General features: G+C 43.8%; 1 protein-coding gene across 5 annotated transcripts in view; it reads left to right on the top strand.

The window, feature by feature from the left end:
* The window catches only part of CCM2 (CCM2 scaffold protein), a 133,648-nt gene that overhangs the window by 49,176 nt on the left and 61,144 nt on the right, over positions 1–23,328 (top strand). For 2 of the 5 annotated variants that reach the window (XM_038393566.2, XM_038393558.2), the window contains exons 2-9: positions 10,398–10,574; positions 11,842–11,925; positions 12,430–12,613; positions 14,273–14,409; positions 16,424–16,559; positions 17,811–17,868; positions 18,440–18,578; positions 20,439–20,577. In XM_038393566.2, the coding sequence (XP_038249494.1) occupies positions 10,398–10,574; positions 11,842–11,925; positions 12,430–12,613; positions 14,273–14,409; positions 16,424–16,559; positions 17,811–17,868; positions 18,440–18,578; positions 20,439–20,577 (1,054 nt within the window). Of the gene's footprint in view, positions 1–2,458; positions 2,709–10,397; positions 10,575–11,841; positions 11,926–12,429; positions 12,614–14,272; positions 14,410–16,423; positions 16,560–17,810; positions 17,869–18,439; positions 18,579–20,438; positions 20,578–23,328 lie in introns of those variants that run through there. The other 3 variants (XM_038393562.2, XM_038393561.2, XM_038393559.2) reach the window with 3 other exon arrangements.

Raw genomic sequence — 23,328 nt, 5'->3', positions numbered from 1 at the left:
CCACTAGCAACTCTTCCATCACCCCTTTAACGGTGTCAGTGTTGCACTTTCAGTTGCTCAATGTGAAGAATTTGTCTGAAAACAATCATAAGCTTGCTAGGGGACAGCTCTAAATACAATCCATCCCATCCTTTCATTACCAGTAACTACAGATCTCTGCAGCATGCCGAGTCTGAAACGCACAGTGCCACTTGTCTGACTGCTTCCCTTTCTGTCATGCTCTTGGTTTAAAATGTGAATGTGTTTTAAAATGGGAGCCATGAAAGGGCTTGAACTCTCTGGAGACAAATGCTCACTTTATCCAGAGTCCATGAAGCATCGGCTGCTGGCTTGGAGAACTTCCTTCCTGCCTACTTCCCCAAAACATGCAAGCCCATGAAAGGGCCGTAGGTCATGAGGTGTGAGCTGGCAGGACAGTCCAAGGACAAGAGCATATATCGTTCAATCTCCCATAGCTTCTCTACTGAAAGTGGCAACAAGGATATAAAGTGAAGGCCCAGATTCTCAAAGATATTGGGAGTTAGGTGCTTAAATACTTCTGAGGATCTGGTCTGAGATGTTTTCAGTGGGAATACCTGATTGTTGTTAGGAGTTGCACTAAGACAACCATCTCTTTCACACAAACCACCAGCTATCCTTTAGAAGTTGCCATCTAACCTGGTTCCACATTAAAACTAATTACCTAGAAGTAAAATGCTCCATATTTTGTATTACTAATTGTCTGAACCTTAGACTCCTGGGGTGTGTGTGTGTGTTTTTCTTTGATTCTTATTAGTGTCATTGCCAGTTTTAATTTTTCCAAGAGTAAACACAGCCTTTCAAAACTGTTGTCATCTTAACGGTTGGGTATTCTCAGCAGATCTCTTGGGCCCAGTCCAATGCCTTTTGTAACAGACATTTGAATTCCTTTCTGTTGCTACACCCTGACTCATCTCAGGCTATGCCACAGCAGTGATCAGGAAGGAACAAAGGGAGGAGGACTAGGAAATGACACCTCTGGAGATTCTAATGTCAGAAGATGAGGAAGGAGTGTTCATTTTGTAATAAAGACTGGCCACATTGGCTGCTTTACAAATCTCAAGGAAAAATTATGTCCCGTTGCCCCAAAGTGTGTATGCTTCTGCTATATCTAGTCTGACACATGAGAAGTATTGCATCTAATACTTAGAAACTGTGAATTGTATCCAGCAAGAGTGGAGAATTGGCTTCATTCATGTCCTGTACTGTCTGCAAAGGGCAACTTGACCTGCTGAGTCCAAATGTAAAGGTAACCTCACTGGGATCATAATCCTCATCAGTTTCTCTGTGTACCTGGCTACACCTATCTTAGTACTGCTTCTGGCAGCCAGTTATCCATCACCCCAAGATACACCCAGTTAGGAAGCCAGCACAAGGTGTTTGTGTGAATGGTCAATGATACATGACTAAACATAAACACTTAAGGGAGTATAGTGTTCTGAAGCCTAACAATTTGGCTGATTAAATAAATTGTAAAATACTTTTCCCTTAAATTATAAATTGTGTTGTCCCTGTTTAACAAGTCTATCACATTAGGGAATAATCATGTTGGGCTTTTTAATTTGTTCATTGCTGTATGTGAAATTGCTTGCAGCTAATTCTAATTACTCTTCTGATCCCGTATTCTGCAATTTTTGTCCAAGCCTTGCAAAGCTTATTTGAACACTCCTTTCATTGTCTTCTTTGCAGGCCTGTCTTCTGGAATGCCTTGTCAGGCACTCTTCCTGACCTGGTTTTCAAGGGCTGGCAATTTTTTGTAACATAGACCCAGGCCTTATTTAAAGTCCTCTTGCCACAAATTAAGAATTAGTCCCTGTCAGAACTTTCCAGGTTTTGACTTTAAAAAGCTTGGTGTAGGGTCTAAAAGTATTAAGCGGCTGTAGCACCGCTGAAAGTGGGGAGGGGAGATGGTGTTTAAAAGTCTCACATTTTGGGGAGTATCTCCATTTACAACTCCTTGCATAAGTACCTATCTACAAATGTAGGGACTACGAGCAAGAGTTCCTCAGCTGATTTCCATTATCTTGGTCGCACAGATCGAGGAAAGCCACAGGTGACTGATGGTCAAGGAGAGTTAGTGCTGGAAATGGATCCTGAGCAGATAGTACAGTGTGGTTTCTTTGCTGTTTCTAGTATTTCCTTACTCCATGCTAGACTTCGGAGTCCCTCAAACTATGAGTACCTGCTGAGTGGAAAGCACTGCTTTGCTGAGTCATAGATTTCCTAGATTCATAGATTCCAAAGCCAGAAGGGACCATTGTGATCATCTATCCTGACCTCTAGAACATAGGCCATAGAATTTCCCCAAGAGAATTCCTTTTGAATGAAATAATTCCTTTTGATCAGTGGCAGCACTGAAGATGCTACTGTTAAATGTTCATCTGATTTTTTTTCACTGGGAGCTTTTTTTTCACATCAACTAGATTTTTTTTCATGGTTTTTCAGTACAAGTGTGTTTAGCAGGAGGAAACTGTGGTTACTCCACTTCCTGCTCATATTATTGTTGAAGATGAAAACTTAACAGTTATGCCTTGCTCCTCCACATAATTCAACAGCAAGTTGAAAGCCTGTAAGAGTACAATAACTAGCTGCACAGCAGGTGAAACGGGACTTTTTTGGAGCTTCAAAAGTAGCTCCACAACACGTTTTGCTTCTGCTCTTCCTAGCTGAGTTCATAAATGGAGAACGAGGTAGGTGTAGGTTTTTTATTGACTCTTAACATAAATGGCCTTCAGAGTTCAGTAGTTCTCAGTTCTGCATTGTAGGTTGCCGTCTTACTTCCATTTCTCTAAGGCTCTCAGAAAGCAAAATCCAGACTCTTTCCGCTGGTAATGAATTTTGTAGAGCTCTGAACTGAAAAGAGAGGGGGATCAGTTCACTGCACTAGGATGTGCAGGTTAGTTGGGAACAAGCATGTTTCCTGCATGTCCTCAAATCTTTCTGAAGCCTGGATGAAGTTATGAAGATAGAACCAAAAATCTTTTCTGTGGTGTTAGACGTAGTTTGGGTCAAATGACCATATGTGTCACATAGGAGCTCTCATATTTTCAAAGCCACCAGAACCCTGCATGTGGTGGGAGGAGGCGGGGAAATCCATGTTAGTCTGAGAGATCATTTTGGGTGCCATATTGAAACTGACTTGCAGATTTTTATGTCTCTTCCCTTAAATTTACTTTCAACTGTTATTTCTAAAGATGCAGGTGTAGTTAGATCTCTATAGAGTACTCTTGGGGATTTTTTTCTCATTGCACCGAAAGTCAGCTGTGGAGGCCAGCTACTCTCTTTCCTGTGTCTTATGTAATTTAATAGAATCAAAGTGCTAAATCCTGCAGTCCATACTCAGGCAAAACTGCTGACTTCAGGGCTCTAAACCTCTCAGACTCAGAAAGCATAGCTGGTTCCTTCTGATGGGCTCTGCTCTACTTCTTGCTGGCGAGGGTTGCTGTTCCCCTCTCTGAGTATAGTCAATAGAAAAGGGTGGGGGATAATAGTTCTTTTTTAAAAGTCATGACTGGCTTGATCACATTGTGTCATTACACTCCATATTCTTTATGAAATATACTTATGATATGGATATGACCTAACTAAGATGTACTTTATGCAAGATAGCTCATGTAAGATACCATTGGAAAGGTTATGATTTACTGAATGTGATTATCCAATTTGTATGCCTGTATAATTTCTGTATCTGGAGTTAGGAATATTGACTATGTATCTGTATTTCAAATGTGTTACTTTGGGTGTCACCCCCAACTAGCCCTTCAGAAACAACAATGGAAAAGCCAGACAGGGCTAATGGCCCATTAGCAAAGACAATGGACTGTGAAAGAGCTTAGTCTTCCCCTGGACGCTCCAGACAGCCTAGGAGTAATGGCTGCCACAGCCCTGCAGAGACATGGATCTGAGTCACCTGGTGCTGAACCTACCCCTTGGAATGCTAGTGTTCTTCCACTGGGAGATGAAGGGTTCCCACCGTACACAAGAGGATATAAGGCAGGGGAGTGACATCCTCATGGTTCTCCTCTGCCTCCCCACTCAAAGAGACACTGAAAAACACCTTGAAATAAGAACTGAACTGAGGGGAGAGGATTGAACCCAGGCTGGGAGGGCATCCAGTCCGTGAGTGGAATTACCTGAAGTCTCAAGCTGCAGGCCGGGCAGCTGCATTTCAAGACTTTCTGTAATCTACCTGTGACAATAGTTAGGGTGAGAAGTTACATTTTGTAACCTATTTCTTTAGTGAATCAAATTTAATCTGTGTGTTTTGTTTTATTTGTTTAGTAATCTGCTTTGTTCTGTTTGCTACCCCTTTGACCAATTAAAATCTGCCTTTTTTAGTTGTTAAACTTATTTCTTGTTTATAATATAACCCAGTTTGTGCAATTCATAATTGGGGGAGGTGGTGTGTAAGAGGCTGTGCATACCTTCCTCCACATTGAGGGAGCAGGTGGATTTCATAATATACCTTTTGAGTCTGCACTCCAAGGGAGATGGACACCTGAGTGCTGGAGCAAGTCCTCAGAGCTGATCTCAGTGTCTTTGTTGTTGTGCAGTTGAGTGTGGCCTGATTCTATGTCTGCTGGAGGAGGCTTATTAGCCTGGCTCAGCCAGAGAGGTAAAAAGGGTGCCCAGGCTGGCATAACAGGTGGGCTCAGTGGCATCTCAGCACATCAGGTGGCACCTTAAGGGGTCCAACCTGTCACACACATTCACTCCCGTGTTTGCTACAGTTGGGAAGAAAGAACAGGTTTGTATGAATCCATTGAAGCAGACACATGATCTTGTATTTGTAACTTTTGTCCCTGTTTCTCCTATCCCCTCTCTTTATATTTATCTTTCCATGGCATGTCCATGGAGAATACAAGCTCTTCAGGTCAGGGACTATATCATATCTTATGGTATGGTATCTTATCTGGATAGTGCCTAGCACAATTTGGAGGCTGGTAAATAATATTAAACATGGACTTTCTATAATTGATCTGGGGGATGTTCTTTTAAATGATTTTGGATCTCTGTGTGATTGTGTTAGGAAAGAGGTATTAAAACAAGTTAGTCTATCAGTCTAAAATGAAAAAAAGGAATATAGTGAAGTCTACAGACGCTAACTTACAGCACTGTTTGGTAATCTTAACCACAGACTCTGCATGCCAGAAAAATATGACAGACTGACTATATATGGTAAACATGACAAATTAGCACAAGGGTCAAAGAAATAAGAGACAAAATCTGCAGTGGACAATCCTAACGACCATGGCTTCTGAGAAAAGAGGCTATGAAGCTGTACACTGCTTGCGTCAGACAAGTGGAGGAATGAACTAGTTAATGTTGCTGTAGCAAGATGTAAAGCACCATATAATATTTTGCTCTATCTCAGATGCTGGAAGTGCTTTACAACACTCCTGTGAGGTAGCTAAGCATTGCTATTTGAGCTAATAATTTCTACATCCACCTAGGGGTGTGTAGTGGTTGGCAGAAAAATAAGGGGAAAACGCAATCTCTCCCCATTTGTTCTTCCCATTCTAAAGGTGGAGAATCAGAAATGAAGTGACTTGCCCTAGGTCTCCCAGGAAGGCCAAGCACTCAGAGGTCTACTATTGGGAAACAAAGCTTTATGACTGATTACCATACAACAAAACTGAAACCTCAGCTTGCTGAGCCAGCTGGAACTCATCTGACCTTCTCTTTGAGCCAGAGGACAGGGGGAAGCCAGAGTGGAAAGCGTGTGCTGTTTCTGAGGCTTGGTCTACACTACAGAGTTAGGTCGACACAAAACAGCTTATGTTGAGCTAACTATGTCAGTGTCTACGTTGCAGCCTTGCTCCCGGAAATGCAAATGCTGTACTACACCGACATCATAACTCCACCGCCACGAGAGGCGTAGGGCCTCTGTCAGTGTGGTTAGGTGTAGACACAGCTTTCCTTACTTTGGCTGTTGGCTCATTATTGTCAAGACAAGAAAGCCAGCATGTGGCTCCCAGCTGGGCAGCTGCCCGGTCTCCCCTCCAAGCCAGGCTGCCACCCAGGCTCCTGCCTTGGGCTGCCCCCTGGGCTCCCCACTTGGAGCCCTGCAGTCCCCTGGGGTTCTGGCTCTCTGCTGGGAGCATGGCAGCCAGACTCCAGGTGTGGATCTCCCCACCGGAGGCGAGAAGCTCTAGCCAGCAGTCCCCCCACTCCTGGTGGGGAGCTGCACAGAGCTGAGAGCCATGGCTGTCAGCCCCCCATGTTGCCCCTCTTCAGTCAGTGGAAGTGCTCTTGGTGAATACGCACATCACTGACAGAAGGAGCGTAGTGTGGACATCAGCCAACGCAGTAATAACTGTGATGGCTGTAAGCTGACCTAACGTAGGTTGATTTAAGATTGTAGTGTAGACATACCCTGAACTGCAGACCTAACCAAATAACTTCTGGGGCTGGTCTACACTAGGAACTTACCTTAGCATAGCTACATCCCTCAGGGATTTGAAAAATCCACGTTCTGAGAACGTAGCTTTGCCAACCTAACCCCTGGTGTAGACAGTGCTAGGTCTACAGAAGAATTCTTCTGTATTCTTCTACAGCGGAATTCTTCCGCTGACCTAGCTACTGCCTCTCAAGGAAGTGGATTGCCTACGCCAATGAACACCTCCCATTGGCATAGGTAGCATCTACACTAAAGTGCCATAGCAGAGCAACTGCAGCTGAGCTGCTGTAATGTTTCCAGTGTAGAGGTACCCTGAGAGAGGTCGCAGATCAGAAATTCTTCCCTTCTAATACAAACTACAGAAATGGACACTTGGGCTGGTGCAGACGCTAAGTGCTGCATTTATAAACTCCATCACTGTTTGCTAAACATTTTAATTAACAAGTTTTGTGTATAAAGAAAAGGAGTACTTGTGGCACCTTAGAGACTAACAAATTTATTTGAGCATAAGATTTCGTGGGCTACAGCTCACTTCATTGGATCCGATGAAGTGAGCTGTAGCTCATGAAAGCTTATGCTCAAATAAATTTGCTAATCTCCAAGGGTCCAAGTGAGCTGTAGCTCACAGAAGCTTATGCTCAAATAAATGTGTTAGTCTCTAAGGTGCCACAAGTATTCCTTTCCTTTTTGCGAATACAGACTAACACGGCTGCTACTCTGAAACCTGAAGTTTTGTGTATGTTTACCTGGACGTATTATAGTAAGGCAAGCTTTCTCAGAGCTTCTGTGTGTGTCTCTACATCACTGCCAAAGCCAGAGAGCAATACTTGGGTCTCTGTAGTGCATTTGTTTGTGGTTTGGTGGTGCAGTTACATGAACTGTGTCCCAAAAATGGTAGTGGCAATCTTCCCACTGGAACTGTGTGTGCACACAGTGCCTTGCTATCTGGCCTGTTGCGGTGTCAGTATTGAAAACTCAGCCATTGGACTGTATGTTCAGGGAGATTTTCAAAAGCACCTCAGTGACATAGGAACCCAAGTCCAATTTTCAAACATGAATTAAAGGTTCTATTTGACTCCTTAAATTGGGGCTGTATTTATTTTGACGACGCTTCTGCTTCCCTTCTTTTTTGCTAGATTAAAGCCTTTGTCGGTAGTAACTGAGATTACTAAAGTTGACATGTATGTGTGTGTATTTTGCTGCTGAGATTACAGTATGGGTGAAATTACAGAACATGAGGATGAAACTGTCTGTTCCTAGTGGTATATTAACTATATTCATGTCCTGATGTGTTAGATTTTTTTTCTTTCCTAAAGCAGTAACTTTCACAGTCTTTGTGCACTTTATTTTTCGACTGGGTTCCTTCTCAAACTATTCACCTGAATTATTGGCTGGCACATTCATATTTTAATAGTGGCAACTCAGCAGAGAACACAAAAAGGAATAAAACTAAATTTGATCATAAAAGCGTGTTGCTAACAGATGGTAGGAAGTTAAAGTGCCAGCAGAGTCTGCAAAGCTATTTTGTAAAATAGCACTTCCTTACTTTGCATATCTTCTCACTGCATCTCTGAGGCAGAGCTGTTTACTTTATTGACACAAACAACTCATTAGCCCTGCAGTGTGTTACAGCCTTGAAAGAACAAGCTGGATTCTGTTCTGCCTTGCACATCTTCAGTATAATTTAGCTAAGCTCTGATCACAGAGCCTCTATTATCATCGTTAGTGACTTCAAAAAGCAGAAAGAACTCAGCTAGGTTTTTCTTTTCTTTCCAGACCCCAGACTGAACTTGCAGAACTTCCTTTTGATATTTTCAAACCTCCAATTTCATAAGGAAACCACTGAGAGCAGATAAATATTGAACCTCGTAATGTTAATTCTCTGATCTCATTAGGACTAATTCCTTACTGTCAATGTTGAATCATAAAGTTCCATACTTCCTCATACAAATTTGAAGGGACACATTTTTTTCAATTGGATAATTACTTCTATAATAATTTTAGTGTATATATTTAGATACTTGAAAGGGAAATGCATTAGTAATTTATCACTTTGAAGAAAGGCGGTCAGTTATGATAAAAAAATGCTTACTGATATCTAGCACTGTAAATTTATATTGTACTTTACAAATGAAGGGCAAGACCAAAAAAAAAAGCTAGGATGGGAAGGACATGGGATAACAATATAAGGTGTGAAGATTGAGGAGAAGTGTAAAGTAGGAAGGATTCCTGGAAGAAATGGGTTAGGAGGAAAGTATGATCATAGAATATCAGGGGTGGAAGGGACCTCAGGAGATCATCTAGTCCAACCCCCTGCTCAAAGCAGGACCAATCCCCAGTATCTGCCCCAGATCCCTAAATGGCCCCTTCAGGGATTGAACTCACAACCCTGGGTTTACCAGGCCAGTGCTCAAACCACTGAGCTATCCCTCTCCCTATGTTCTAAGTCTATCTATGACTTGCTTCAAAATGCATTAATGAAACAGTTTGTCTGTGAAAGCCAGACACTAATGAGGTTCTGGTTATGTTTGAGAACACAACCCCTCTTCGGTTGTTCCATAAATGTTATATACCATTATATGTTACCATTTATAAAATATAAGCTTTATATTTGTCATATTGTATGTAGCTCCATTCAGAATGTTGGTATGAATGATTGACTATGAGGTTGCCATCTGTCATTGGGAAGATAATTTCTCCCACATTTGACTCTGACAGGGTAACTGATTTGGTGGATGAGGGGAATGCAGTGGACATATATACCTGCACTTCAAGAAGGCTTTTGACATAGTCCCACATGACATTCTGATAAATAAGCTGGAGAAATGCAGCCTTGACAGAACTACCATTAAATGAATTGGTTAAACAACCACAAACAAAGAGTAACTATTAATGGAATGTTGTTGGATTGGAGGGAAGTTTCAAATGGGGTTCCACAGGGATCTGTTCTGGGTCCAGTGTGGTTTAACATCTTTATTAATGACCTGGATGTAGGTATAAAGAGCATACTGATCAAGTTTGCAGATGACACAAAGCTGGGGTGATGGTGGGGGGTTTGCCAGTACTTTGGAGGATAGAGCTAAAATTCAGAGGGGGCTCACGATGCAATGAAGTTTGAGAACCCCTGGACTAGATGACCCTTGCAGGCCCTTCTAACCCTGTGGTTCTATGATTGGCAATAAAGTCTTAGATTTGAACCAGAGCTTTAAAGCCACACTGTAATTTGCAACAAGGAGTCCTTGTGGCAATAGAAACTAACAAATTTATTTGGGCATAAGCTTTCGTGGGCTAGAACCCACTTCATGGTCTGTCTTGTATTCATTCTGCCAGTGGTTACGTCTTCATCTTGTAAGAGGACTGTGGGCAGTTAAGTAAACATTTATCCTGATTCCTTTTTTTGACTGTTGTGGAGTTGATAGGTATCCCTGCACAGAACTGTAGTGGTCAATAAGGGGGTGGGGTGTCTGTCTGAGGGAGAAAGAGGTGCCTCTTGTTAGATGGAAACATACTCTGCGCACTTGGGAGTAGCTTTTTGCAAAAGTGAAACATAGCCTTGACATGGACCAGGTCCCTTGAGAAGTGTTCACGGTTTGATGGTGGAATTATCATGGACTTCATGCAACACTGTGAAGTCAGTGGAGTAACTATAGCTTTATGCGTAAGTAACTGAGGGCTGGAGCAAGCTATTTATTTACACACAATAATCCCATGCAGCCCATCAGGTAAATAATGAGCCCTTTCAGGAGAGAGACAGTGGCGCGAAGAGCTGCAGTGCTCATAATCACTGCTCAGCACACTGAAACAGAGCGCACACATTCCACTCTTGAACTGCTCCTGAATTCTAACTTCCTGTAATTGCACAGTAGTTGATTCACCTCAAACTCTCTGCCTTGCTTTTAACAAGACTCCTTCATGTGTGCATTGATTCTACATCATGCAGAACATAACCCTAACTCGCCACTCTTTCTGTTTTTGCCAGCAGCCTGGAATAGTGTCCCCTTTCAAACGTGTCTTCCTGAAAGGTGAAAAGGGTCGGGATAAAAAGGCCCAGGAAAAGGTTACGGAAAGACGACCTCTTCATACAGTATTGCTCTCCTTGCCTGATCGAGTTGAACCAGACATATTGTTGAATGACTACATTGAAAAGGAAGTCAAGGTAACTCTTTTTGGGCTGGAGGGGGAGTCGTCTCTTTCATTCACCTTTAGTCTCCTCATCCTGTCAAATTCGTGGCCATGTTCAGTAAATGATTTGGTCAATTACGCTGCTGCAATGCACATTGCAGAATAGGATCCTCAGCGTTAAACCGCGTTTGAAATCCTACCTGAATTCACTCGCACAGCTCTCCGCTCTTTCTCTCTGCATCTCTTCAAGGGGGAAAGATGCTCACGTGTCCGTAAATTGTGATGTTCGATGTCTATCTCAGTGCGTGTTGTAGCTCCTCAGCGATGAGTGCAGTGGACACAGGATACATGAAGGAGCACAGCAGCCTCGTTCCAGTGGCTCCTCCTTCATTTTAGGGTGAAGTTCAATATTTCAAATCCCCAGGAAGGTTCCTTTGGCTGACCTAATAGATTGTGTGTGCGTGTCCCTTTATGTGATCTTAGCACTCGTAATACAAGACTTTTCTCTGCAGCTCCTGCCATCTGGAACAGTCCTCTTGTGTATTTCCTCCTCACCAGCTGTCTGCTCTGACATTTCAGCTGAAAACGATCTATTCCTGGTCACTAGATAATTCTGTAACTATATTTAACTCATGTAAAGCCTTTGGGATACATCCTGAATGGAAGATGCTAAATAGAATATTGTATAATCTGACCATACAAAAATCTAGTTAGAAGGAAGTTGATGCTTTGCTGGAGAATGACAGCTGTCGGTAATGTTTTGCTAGATCAGTGGTTTTCAAATGGGGATACATGAGTTCTCATTTTGGGGTATGTTAGAAAAATCCTATAATGGCAGACAACATATTTTATTTAGTAAGACTTGGCAATCTAATCATAGGGTCATACTATACCTATCTCAGGTGGGGGTACGTGGCAGACTACATTATTCGGGAAGGGGTATGGAGCCTAAAAAGTTTGAAAACTTCTGTGCTAGATTATGCTCCACTAGATTTAGATGCTCACCCTTTGACCAGGTGAAAGAGGCAGAATTTCAGCTCCTAGAAACCAGCCATATAAATAGCGACCACCCTGTGTAGCTTCATCAATTGTCTTCTGTCTTGAGTGGGTTTCAGGTGACTACTAAAGGTGGCATTGAGGCAACAGCCAGCCAGTATTTCTCTCCAGATCAGGCTCAAGAAGTTATTTCCAACTATGTATTTTTCTTTCAATTTACCCCAATTTCTGTGAGTAAAGATGGAAGGATTTCAATGTGTCAGTTTATATATCACATGGTAATGGACCTTTTTTTTCCTTCCCAGTATTTAGGCCAACTAACATCCATCCCAGGGTACCTGAATCCCTCCAGTCGTACTGAAATATTGAATTTAATAGACAATGCAAAGGTGGGTACCAGTCCATTCCAGTGCTGTATCCCAAACCCTTGCTGAATGAACTATACAGTTGCTACTGTTCTTATTCAATATTTGCATGTAGGACCGTTGATATGGATGTGCTGGGCAGAGAGGTTAAAATCTTGATCCTTGTTCTGAGAAGCCTTGCAGCCCAAGAACTAGGATGTGATGTAATGCAGGGGTAGATGTAGATGACTGAAGTCACAAGAGTGGAGGGAGAAACTTAAGCAAAGAGGGTTATTGTGGGATTGTTCGAAATGCATAGTATGTATCATGTTGTCTCCTATTCTCAAAGGATCTTAGCCCTTGTATTTTAATAGTGAAGGTGATTTGTACATGACCAATTATCAGGAGCCCAGAAAATGTGAACTGGAGATGGGTGGTCTGTGGGTGTTACCCTCCACCTCGGGGAGATGTATTGCCATTGTGATCACCTGGGGATAATGAAACGGGAAATTATTCTACCTTTTTTAATGAAAGCTTTTTTGTTTGTAGAGGGCACATCAGCTCCCAGGGCAGCTGACCCAGGAACACGATGCTGTGATTAGTGTGTCTGCCTACAACGTCAAGCTGGTGTGGCGGGATGGAGAGGATATCATACTCAGGGTCCCCATCCATGACATTGCATCTGTGTCATACATCCGTGATGACTCCTCACACCTGGTAGTGCTGAAAACAGGTAGGTTGTGGCAAGAACAGGGATTGCAATGCAGGTTGCATCTGTTCTCCGATTTTGGAGTCTAAGGGCCTGAGTCTCATTTACACTAAGTTCTTTTTACACCACTCTGGCAACGTAAAGGGACCTTAAAGTGAACATACGTCATGCTTACACCCAATTTAAGGCTCTTAGCTCTTAGATCGGCTTAATGAAGTGGGAACAGCCATTAATTTTCCCACTGCATGTGAAAAAGATATTTCATCAGTTTAGAAGTACCAGTAAGTTTGGATAGAACTGGTGTTTGTTTGTTTGTTTTTCTTTAACGTAGGAGCATAAGGCTGGAAGGGATTTCCTGCTGTCACAGTCAATCCTGTCATATAATCCCATTCATAAGCCAGTTAAGCTGTTTGCCTCCCACTACTCCTATTAGAAGGCTATTTTGAAAGATTTCCGTTTGTATCAACTATAGCAGTGTGTCCGAACTCACTGCAGGTGTCACTCCCTAGAAGTGCTCACCTTGCAGATGTGGAAAATGTGCTCTATATAGTGCAGTTAGAATCAACATTCCCATATCTCAGGTTTCATTTAGCATTAAGGAGAAATGCGCGCAATGCATGTTCATTCTGAATCTGCATGCGAGACTGCTGTAAAAGTCAGGAACTGCTCAGGAATCTCTCCATCAGGTCTGGTTAAGACATTTAAACCTCTCTTTTGGTGTAATTATTTCTGGGAGCTGGTACTTTTTCTTCCTGGTGAATCTAATGGCAGCGATTTGTTGTTTGACAGTGATGGACAATATAGAGAATAAATGAATAACTCCACAATGAGGCTGTAACTCTACTGATGGGTTCTTGTAGCTGCCTAAACCACAACTTCATATACATGAAGTTGTCAGAACCCTTCATTGGAATAAGAGCCTCATAATTCAAACATTTTCTGTTTTATATAGTTCATGGATGTGAGGTCGGGATCCATGCTCGACACTGGCTACTGCTGCTGCACAAGAGGAAGCTTTCTTCTTCTTGCCATTGACTGTTGCCTTCCTTCTCTGGCTGCTTTGTAGTCCCCATAGCCTGACCAAGTTGACTCCAGGTTTAATCCACTCAAACTTCCCTGCACTCTTACAAGACACTTTACTGTAAGCGCATGATATAGAGGGGCTTAGGAAGCTGTGGAATTATTCCTTCGTTCTCACAGTATAATGGTCCAGTTAAGCTCAGCTGCAGCTGACATGAAAAATAGTCAAAGCAGCTTAGCCCATCTACCATACTTGGCTGATCCGAATTGAAATTTCTTATGAAATACAGGAATGGGTAATACAGTGGCAAAACTTGAATGGTTTACAGTTTTCAATAGTCAAAATCTGATTTGTTCTGAATGGATTGAATTGCCAAACTGACAAGTTGGTTGCCAGACTCTAGAATGAGAATGGGGAACTGATCTGTCACCATCTCAAACCTATTCCTAAAGATGGAGGAAATACTGGCAAATCACAGGCTGCACGCATGAGGGGATAGTGCATTTGAAAAGCAAACTCATTCTGTCCCAAACAATGGGAATCCAATCAGGTTGGCAGCTGGCCACATACAGTGCATAGATCTGCATCAGTGAGCTAATTGCTTCCATATCCCCTCTTCTCCTTTCCTCTCACTAGTCATTAATTGCTTCTCTGCTTTTCAGCTCAGGACCCTGGGATTTCCCCAAGCCAGAGTCTTTGTGCAGAAAGCTCCAAAGCACTTACTTCAGGATCGCTGTCCGAGAGTGGAGTGGTGCCTGTCGAAGCTTGTTGTTTGGTGGTCCTGGCTACAGAGAACAAAGTAAGACTTAATTACCTTGTAGATCAGAGGTTTCAAACACACGGCCCGTGGAGTTATTTCCTGAGGCCCACCATAGGCGCCGACTCCACTGACAGCCAAGCTCCCCTCCCTCCCAACCCATCCTCCTCCCTACCCCGAGTGCACTGCGTCCCTGCTCCTCTGCCTACCTCCCAGCACTTCCTGCCACCAAACAGCTATTTGGCAGCACTTAGGACTTTCCAGGAGGGATGGGGGAGGAGCGGGGATGTGGTATGCTCAGGGGAGGAGGCGAAGAAGAGGCAGGGGGGCGAGGGCGGGGATTTGGGGAAGGGGTTGGAATGGGGGTGGGAAGAGGCAGGGCGGGGCCTCATGGAAGGGGTGGAGTGGGGGTGGGGCTGGGGGCAGAGGGGGGGCTTTAACCGAAGTAATTCTAAAAGTAAATGTGTGTTTTATCATTTGAGTGAGGTGCATTACTGAGTGTTAATATTTTATTAAAACCCCTCTTCGCATTACAGTTTTTAAAAAAGTTAATACATTAACTTTTAATAGCTTACTGTGTTACTCTTCATTTTCATTTTTGACTAAACTTTTGTATCGTTGTCTGAAAAGGTTTTAGTGATGTGGCCCTCGGGCCAATGTACTAGACCTCATGTTGCCCTCGTGGTGATTTGAGTTTGAGATCCCTGTTGTAGATCCAGATAGTCTTAATTTTGTGTCCTGATATTGTAACTTCAGTCAATATCCTATGGAACAATAGCTCTTTGGTTTGCTTTGATGCTGCTATCTGTGAAATTGAGTGGCAGGAAGCTGATGGGCTGTATGGGATTATTCTGTGTAAATAAATAGCTTGCTCCGGCCCTCAGTTACTTACGCATAAAGCTATAGTTACTCCACTGACGTCACAGGAGTTGCTCCAGACTATGCAGTATAACATAAGATCAGAATCCATCCCGATGTGAACTGTAAGGTGTTCCCATAGTAGCTTGAGATGGGTAAGCTTGGCGCGCAAGAAGAATAGTATACAACATAGTTATTCAATGAATTATTAAGCCTTCATCAGTGTGTTAGGCACTGTACAAATAAGGAGATATGGTCCCCATCTCAAGCATCACAATCTAACTCAAATGCACTAGAGAAGAGCTCTTTCTTGTATATGCTGTCTAGTGCCCAGCTCACACTTCTGCAGTCAGGAATCTGGGAAAGCAGCTGCTTGGCTCCTGCACCCTTGCAGTGCTGCTGAGCTTGCTGCTAAGGGGGTGTAATGATAAGCAGTCAGGTTGTTGTCTCTTAGTCTCCTCCTGCCCAGGAAAAAGAGAGGGTGAGCAACAGTCACAACATGAATCCACTACCTAAATGGCCCTCCTTTGTCTTAAACTCTTATTTGTACTGTTGCCAAAGGGGCACAGGTTTCTGCCCTCGAACATTTACAGTCTAAGGTAACATATGACAGATGTGGCAAGGTAGCTGCAAACCCAGTGGGCTGCGGGGGAGAGTAGGACAAGGTAATAGAAATAAGACCATAAGGTACTTAGTCAGAGGTACTTGAATATTCAGATTTTGTTTTCAATATACCCCACATTCCTATCATCAAATGGCCTCAGGTTAGATCTGTGAAACAAAGATGATAAGTGGATCTGGGTTGCAGGAAATCTGCCAGTCTTTATGGATTGGAGACAACCATGGGGTATAAAATAATAGAATTGGGCACACATGGCTGTGCTCACATTCGGGGGTTTCTTCTTTACCAAGCCTTTTTACTAGCACAGGTACTGAAATCCCCTGAACAGCCTCCTTGGGTCTGCAGTGTCTTGAGTAGTCAGTCCAGTGGCTGTGGTAGGAGGCACCCCCAGTTCTGGAACCATGGGGTTCTCTCTATTTAATGGTGATGTAGTGCCCTTATAAATACAGGTGATGATACACCTGTGCTCCCTGTGGTGCAGCTCCTTTGGGGGATGAAGAAAAGCAAGTGCTGTCTCTTTTGAAGGCATCTTGCACCATAGCTCCCTGTCTGACCCTTCTTTCTCTCCCTCCCCAGGTAACTGCAGAGGAACTCTGCTCACTTCTCAGCCAAGTCTTCCAGATCGTTTACACTGAGTCCACAATAGACTTCTTAGATAGAGCAATATTTGATGGGGCCTCAACACCAACGCGCCATATGTCCCTACACAGTGGTATGTCAAGCACCATTTCCTTTCACTCTTAGGAAGAATTCCACCGCTGCTCCCTCCCCCCCCCACTCTTACAACCCAGGCTTGCTCTGCCTCAGGCTCTCACATTAACCGCAGCACTTGGTGTAGCAATACCCTTTGCTTCCCTTCCCTGTTCATGCTCCAGGTTCTAAGACAGAGAAACTGGATCCAAACAGAGGCCCAGATCTTAATAATCGTAGGCCTCCCTGAGGCCCTGTCTTACCACTAAATGTATTGTGAACTGCGAGTGGGCGATGCATCTCAAATGCCACCAGCTTTGTGATAGCTGCGGCCCTGATCTAACCTTTGTGTGGAGTTGAATGGCCCAAAGAACCCTCCTCTCTCAAAAAAACAAACAAACAAAAAATGAGGAGTCCTTGTGGCACCTTGGAGACTAACATTTATTTGGGCATAAGCTTTTGTGGGCTAAAACCCACTTCATCAGATGCATGGAGTGGAAAATACAGGAGCAGGTATAAATACATGGAAGTTGTACATGGAGTTGCCTTACCAAGTGTTGCAGGGTTTGGTTCCTGGGTTGGTGTTTTTGTTGCAACACAACACAAAAAGTGGCAATTTTTCAACAAAAAAACTACATTACAAAAGTTATTTTTCCTCCCTTGGTATCCTGCTGTTAATTGAATTGTCTCGTTAGACTAACCTCACACTTGGTAAGGCAACTCCTGTCTTTTCATGTATTTATACCTGCTCCTGTATTTTCCATTCCATGCATCTGATGAAGTGGGTTCTAGCCCACAAAAGCTTATGCCCAAATAAATGTGTTGGTCTCTAAGGTGCCACAAGGACTCCTTGTTGTTTTTGCTGATACAGACTAACACGGCTACCACTCTGAAACCTGTCTCCTCCCTGATCATCATAATATGGAGCTGTCACTTTCCCATAGCTAAGGGGCAAGCAAGGCTTTAGGAGATTGAAACACAGTAGATGTCCTGCACCTTTCCACAGATGTTCTGTATTTTGTTTCCTTTTTTAATCAGTGGAGGCAGTTTATTAAAGTGGTGCTTTGCAGTTCTGCATTGTACAGCTCTTGACTTCCTGCTACTGTCTTAAGCGACAGAAGACTCCCCTCACGACCCCTGTCCTGTATGTCTTATTTTTCATACTCTAGCCCTGGACACTTAGATTGGAACTATACGTGTCCACGACCAACAGGTTAGGAAATAGGCAGCATTCGTGATTGTAAATCTCTTAACTGGAATATCTTCCTTGCAGATGACTCTTCAACAAAAGTGGATATTAAAGAATCTTACGAAACAGAAGCAAGTACTTTGTAAGTTGATAATACGCACTGTGGAAGGAGGTGGTTTGGCTTAGATACCTTATTTAGATAGTCGTGACATTGGGTTCACAGTCTAAAAGGGGAACTTTTACAATACATACACTGAATGTCTTTTGATAATTACAGCTGGAATACTCGACAGTGATATCGCTGTCTATATAGCTCTCTGTCCCTGCCTGTGCAAATTCCCTTGCTTTGTAGCTACATTAGTACAGTATTCCAGAGAAGTCCATAGAATGTGCTTCCCTTCCATGTAGCGGTTGAGTACAAGATTTATGAGGCAACTCTTCTCTCTGAGCTGGCTAAATTTGGTGGAGTCCTAACACCTTATCCAAGTCTCCAGGATCCTTCCAATACAAGAAGACAGCCTCAGCTAAAATGAAAAGGAGTACTTGTGGCACCTTAGAGACTAACAAATTTATTTGAGCATAAGCTTTCATGAGCTACAGCTCACGTCATCGGATGCATAAAATAAGTTTCCCCAGGATACCCTTTCAGTGTGTCTCTCTGCTAGACATTAATGGAGCTCTCAAGATGGCTCACAGATCCGCTTGCATTTCAGCTCCTTTCCAGAATCCTTGGATACAGGTGGCAACTCGCCTTCTTCCTTCTCAGCGCCTCAGTCTCCACATGTTAAGACGGTCAGTGAAAGCGAGCTGAGCACCACAGCAACGGAGCTGCTTCAGGACTACATGATGACGGTAGGAATGTCTGCATCAGAGGGCAGGTGTTGTCTGTTCGTAGCCAAGAGTGGCCATGCGTGCAAGGTGACGGGATCTCTTTACGTCAGCCAGGCCAGCATTCTTGGGAGTGCAGCTATGCCCTTAGCGTGGAGTCAGAACCCCATGGCAAGCTCTGACAGCGGGTCAGAAACACAGCACCGATCCTATAAATGACCTTGGTTTGTTTTCTTCTCTATGACAACACTGCTTCATGGTCACTTAGGAACTGTAGGGATTCGGGTCTGATGCCATCAAGCTAATTTTCACTTGGAGCCTAAATGGGGTTTGAACATAAGCTGGCTCTGGAGGTAAATGATTTGAGCAGTTTCACAGGGCTACTCCCTCCCTCCTTCTAGCAAAGGCTCTCGTGAATGAGGACAGTCTTAGATAAAAGCTCTCTGATTCCTTTGATGCACAATGCTTAAGTGGTGATGCTGCCAGATTGAGTAGGACCTTAGAGCATGCTATTAAATTGACATTTGGAACACAATTGTAAGAGCAATCACTGAAGTTGGTCATTGAATTAATAGGGTTAGGAATAACCTAAGAAGGATTTAAACAAAGCATATCAATCGGTTGTCTCCTTTCTGAGAGTCCCTTTGTGAGCAATGGGTTTTTCACCTACAAACTAGGTACAGTTTGCAAAATAGGAATTGCTGTTAGTACCTGTACACACCAGGTGACTAACACTCGGAGTGCAGCTCCTGGCTGCAGTTGCCTATGGTATTGCTCTCAAGCTGATTCCTCTGGAGTGCATCTGGCTGTCGCCATGGCCTGCAGCTGCCTCATCCCTTCTGGAGGATGCACTGAGCAGTACTGAGTGGAGCCTGTAGGAGAACTCTGCTGTCAGCCAGAGGACTTTGATGTTTGTTTGGGAAGGTGGGTGCACCAGAGCTGTTTCTGCTGGGTTTTGGTGAAGTCAGAGGAATATTGGTGGCTTTGCAAAGACAGATGGGCAAAGTCTCAAGACCCCACCCTGCTACTTAGGCCTCAGCTCCTGTTTCTTAAACACCCACTTATAGTCAGCCTAAACACTCATTAGCTTGAGCTCATAAGAACGGCCATACTGGGTCAAACCAAAGGTCTATCAAGCCCAGTATTCTGTCCTCTGACAGTGGCCAATGGCAGGTGCCCCAAAGGGAATGAACAGACAGGTTATCATAAAGTGATCCATGCCCTGTCACCCAATCCCAGCTTCTGGCAAACAGAGGCTAGGGACACCATTCCCACCCATCCTGGCTAATAGCCATTGTTGGACCTATCTAGCTCCCTTTTGAACCCTGTTATAGTCTTGGCCTTCACAACACCCTCTGGCAAGGAGTTCGAGAGGTTGACTGTGCATTGCGTGAAAAAATACTTTCTTGTGTTTGTGTTAAACCTGCTTCCTATTAATTTCATTTGGTGGCCCTTTGTTGTTGTATTATCAGCAGGAGTAAATAACACTTTCTGATTTACTTTCTCCACACCACTCATGATTTTATAGATCTCTATCATATCCCCCCTTAGCCAGCTCTTTTCCAAGCTGAAAAGTCCCATTCTCATTAATCTCCCATTTTAGGGAGCTCCATATGAGGAAACAGCATTTCTAGGTTAACCTGTGCCACTAGGGGGTGGATTTCTTACAATATTGTCTCCCTTTGCCAATGAGGACATGGGCTATGTCATTGATTAAACAGTCAGTTTATATTAGGGGTGTGTCAGTCCCTGCTTTGTCCACCACTAAGTGACCCTTACTTGCTGTATTTAACAGAGCCCATTGAATGTTTTGTTCCTCACTAGCCATGGCTTCTCCACTATTAGAAATAAGGTTGAATCATGCCTTGTGCTTCTTCTCCTTAGCTAAGAACCAAACTCTCTTCCCAAGAGATCCAGCAGTTTGCAATGCTCCTGCACGAATATCGCAATGGGGCTTCAATACACGAATTCTGCATCAACCTAAGACAACTCTATGGGGACAGTAGGAAATTCCTGTTACTAGGTAAGTTTCAGCTGAGATGGAGTAACATAAAGATTACAGACTTGGGAGGGAGAGGAAAGATGGCCTGTGGGGATCAGACTCTCATCGTGAGCCCCTTGGGGCAAGTTGCTTCTGGGGTTGCTGTCAAGCCCAAGGGAATCATGTGCAGGCCTTTTGAAAAGTATGATCTGATGCAGGATCCTGGGGGCGGCGGAGGATTCTGGAAGATACAACCTTCCTTCCCCTCCCAAGACTTGGGTTTGATATGCTAAACTACTACAGTAAACTGCAAATGCTTTGTGGTTCTTGCTCACTTTGGTTTAGTAATGTTCACTGACATCAGTAGTCTTCAAAGTTCAATGTGAACTTGTCTTTCTCTTGCTTTCCCCATTGATCAGAAGTGCAATGGGAGAAGTCTGTAGCCAGCTGGTGATGATCCTATGCTGCACACGCTGGCCCCCAGCAGTTCACTGAAAAAGTAGTCGTCAAGCTTAGTTCCTCCTGCTCCAAAGTACAGGTTTCTACCATGTGAACTATGGGTGGGATGTTTCGCTGGTAGCAGTACAGGGTCTATGACACACATTTTAACAGTTCTGATGTGATTCTGTCGAGGGCAGTGGGGCCACATGCAGATCAGCCTGTCCCTATTAAAATGATGCCTTGGGAATGGATCCAGAGCAATGTTTCTGTGAAACATTTTTAAAATTCCATCAGAAAGCTGGTTTATATTCAGACTTCCCCTTTCATTGTCTTCAACCGAAACACTGCACCATCGTTCACCGGACAGTGAACGGACTACTTAATTTTCATTATCCAAGCTAAAAGAAATGCAAACATAAATAATGAATAGCAAACTGCATTGTCAAAATTATTTGAATTTTAATAATCCAAGCGTGGTGTTAATCAGACATTTAGTCCTTCCTCAGCTGCTGTAGACCGCCTTAGCATCATTAAAATCGGTGGAGTAAGGCTCCAGCGACATCAGCTGGAGATCTGTCTTCTTGTTTTTAAAAAATGTGTTTGTCACCTTAGAGTGCATCATTTTCATTAATGTCTGCGTAGCTCTAGAAATAACATTGGTTCTGCTAATGAATAAACAGAGGAAGTGAAAGAGCATAACCTCCCTCCCGTTGGCCCAACAGAAATAGCATCTAAAAATGTCTTGGTAATGTGAAGTCGGTATTTTTTTAAAGCTAGATATGTAGAATCCAAGGACTTTGCCCTCCCTCCGTGTTGGTCTATTCCTTTAAATCAATCTGGAAACAGAAGCTGGTGCAGAGCTCAGCAGCAGCTTATCCAGCCATGTATCTTGGAGAGCCTATGACACCAGTGCTCTGGGACCCACATTGGCTGCCTGCCGAGTTCCAGGTGGAGGTTGATGGGGAAAGAGTTTTTGACCCATATAGCCTTGAGCAAGCTGAGTCTTGCTTGTCTGAGACATCGCCTCTCCCCATGTGATACTGTCCCAGCTGCAGTCAGTGGAGGTGCAGGAGTGGGAGTCCCTGAGTATACAAGCAACAGCTGCTGGCAGAGAGTTGTGTGAGGGGCAGTCAATACAGGAGGTCAGGCTAGATGATTCAGCAGTCCCTTCTGGCTCTAAACTCTATGTAGCTGAATGCTCCCTTTTTCAAGTGCTGGTCCCTACACGTACTCCATGGTGAGTACACATTTGCTCCATGCACCTGAGGCTGGAGAATTTTGAAAGCAGTGTCCGTTGGTCTGCACATACACCTTGGTTCACATCATGCCTCTGAGTGAGGAGATAAAGGGCAGGGTGGACTTGACTTGAGTATAAAAATATTGCTCGGGCATGTAGGAAAGATATCAGGAGGGCCAAATCGCACCTGGAGCTGCAGCTAGCAAGAGATGTCAAGAGTAACAAGAAGGGTTTCTTCAGGTATGTTGGCAACAAGAAGAAAGCCAAGGAAAGTGTGGGCCCCTTACTGAATGAGGGAGGCAAGCTAGTGACAGAGGATGTGGAAAAAGCTAATGTACTCAATGCTTTTTTTGCCTCTGTTTTCACTAACAAGGTCAGCTCCCAGACTGCTGTGCTGGGCATCACAAAATGGGGAAGAGATGGCCAGCCCTCTGTAGAGATAGAGGTGGTTAGGGACTATTTAGAAAAGCTGGACGTGCACAAGTCCATGGGGCCGGACGAATTGCATCCGAGAGTGCTGAGGGAATTGGCGGCTGTGATTGCAGAGCCCTTGGCCATTATCTTTGAAAACTCGTGGCGAACGGGGGAAGTCCCGGATGACTGGAAAAAGGCTAATGTAGTGCCCATCTTTAAAAAAGGGAAGAAGGAGGATCCTGGGAACTACAGGCCGGTCAGCCTCACCTCAGTCCCTGGAAAAATCATGGAGCAGGTCCTCAAAGAATCAATCCTGAAGCACTTAGAGGAGAGGAAAGTGATCAGGAACAGTCAGCATGGATTCACCAAGGGAAGGTCATGCCTGACTAATCTAATCGCCTTTTATGATGAGATTACTGGTTCTGTGGATGAAGGGAAAGCAGTGGATGTATTGTTTCTTGACTTTAGCAAAGCTTTTGACACGGTCTCCCACAGCATTCTTGTCAGCAAGTTAAGGAAGTATGGGCTGGATGAATGCACTATAAGGTGGGTAGAAAGCTGGCTAGATTGTCGGGCTCAACGGGTAGTGATCAATGGCTCCATGTCTAGTTGGCAGCCGGTGTCAAGTGGAGTGCCCCAGGGGTCGGTCCTGGGGCCCGTTTTGTTCAATATCTTCATAAATGATCTGGAGGATGGTGTGG

This window comes from Dermochelys coriacea, chromosome 2 (genome assembly GCF_009764565.3).
Source record: "Dermochelys coriacea isolate rDerCor1 chromosome 2, rDerCor1.pri.v4, whole genome shotgun sequence".
NCBI classification, from domain to species: Eukaryota; Metazoa; Chordata; order Testudines; family Dermochelyidae; genus Dermochelys; species Dermochelys coriacea.
Note: the sequence above shows the minus strand (reverse complement) of the source record. Positions and strands in the feature narration are given on the sequence as shown.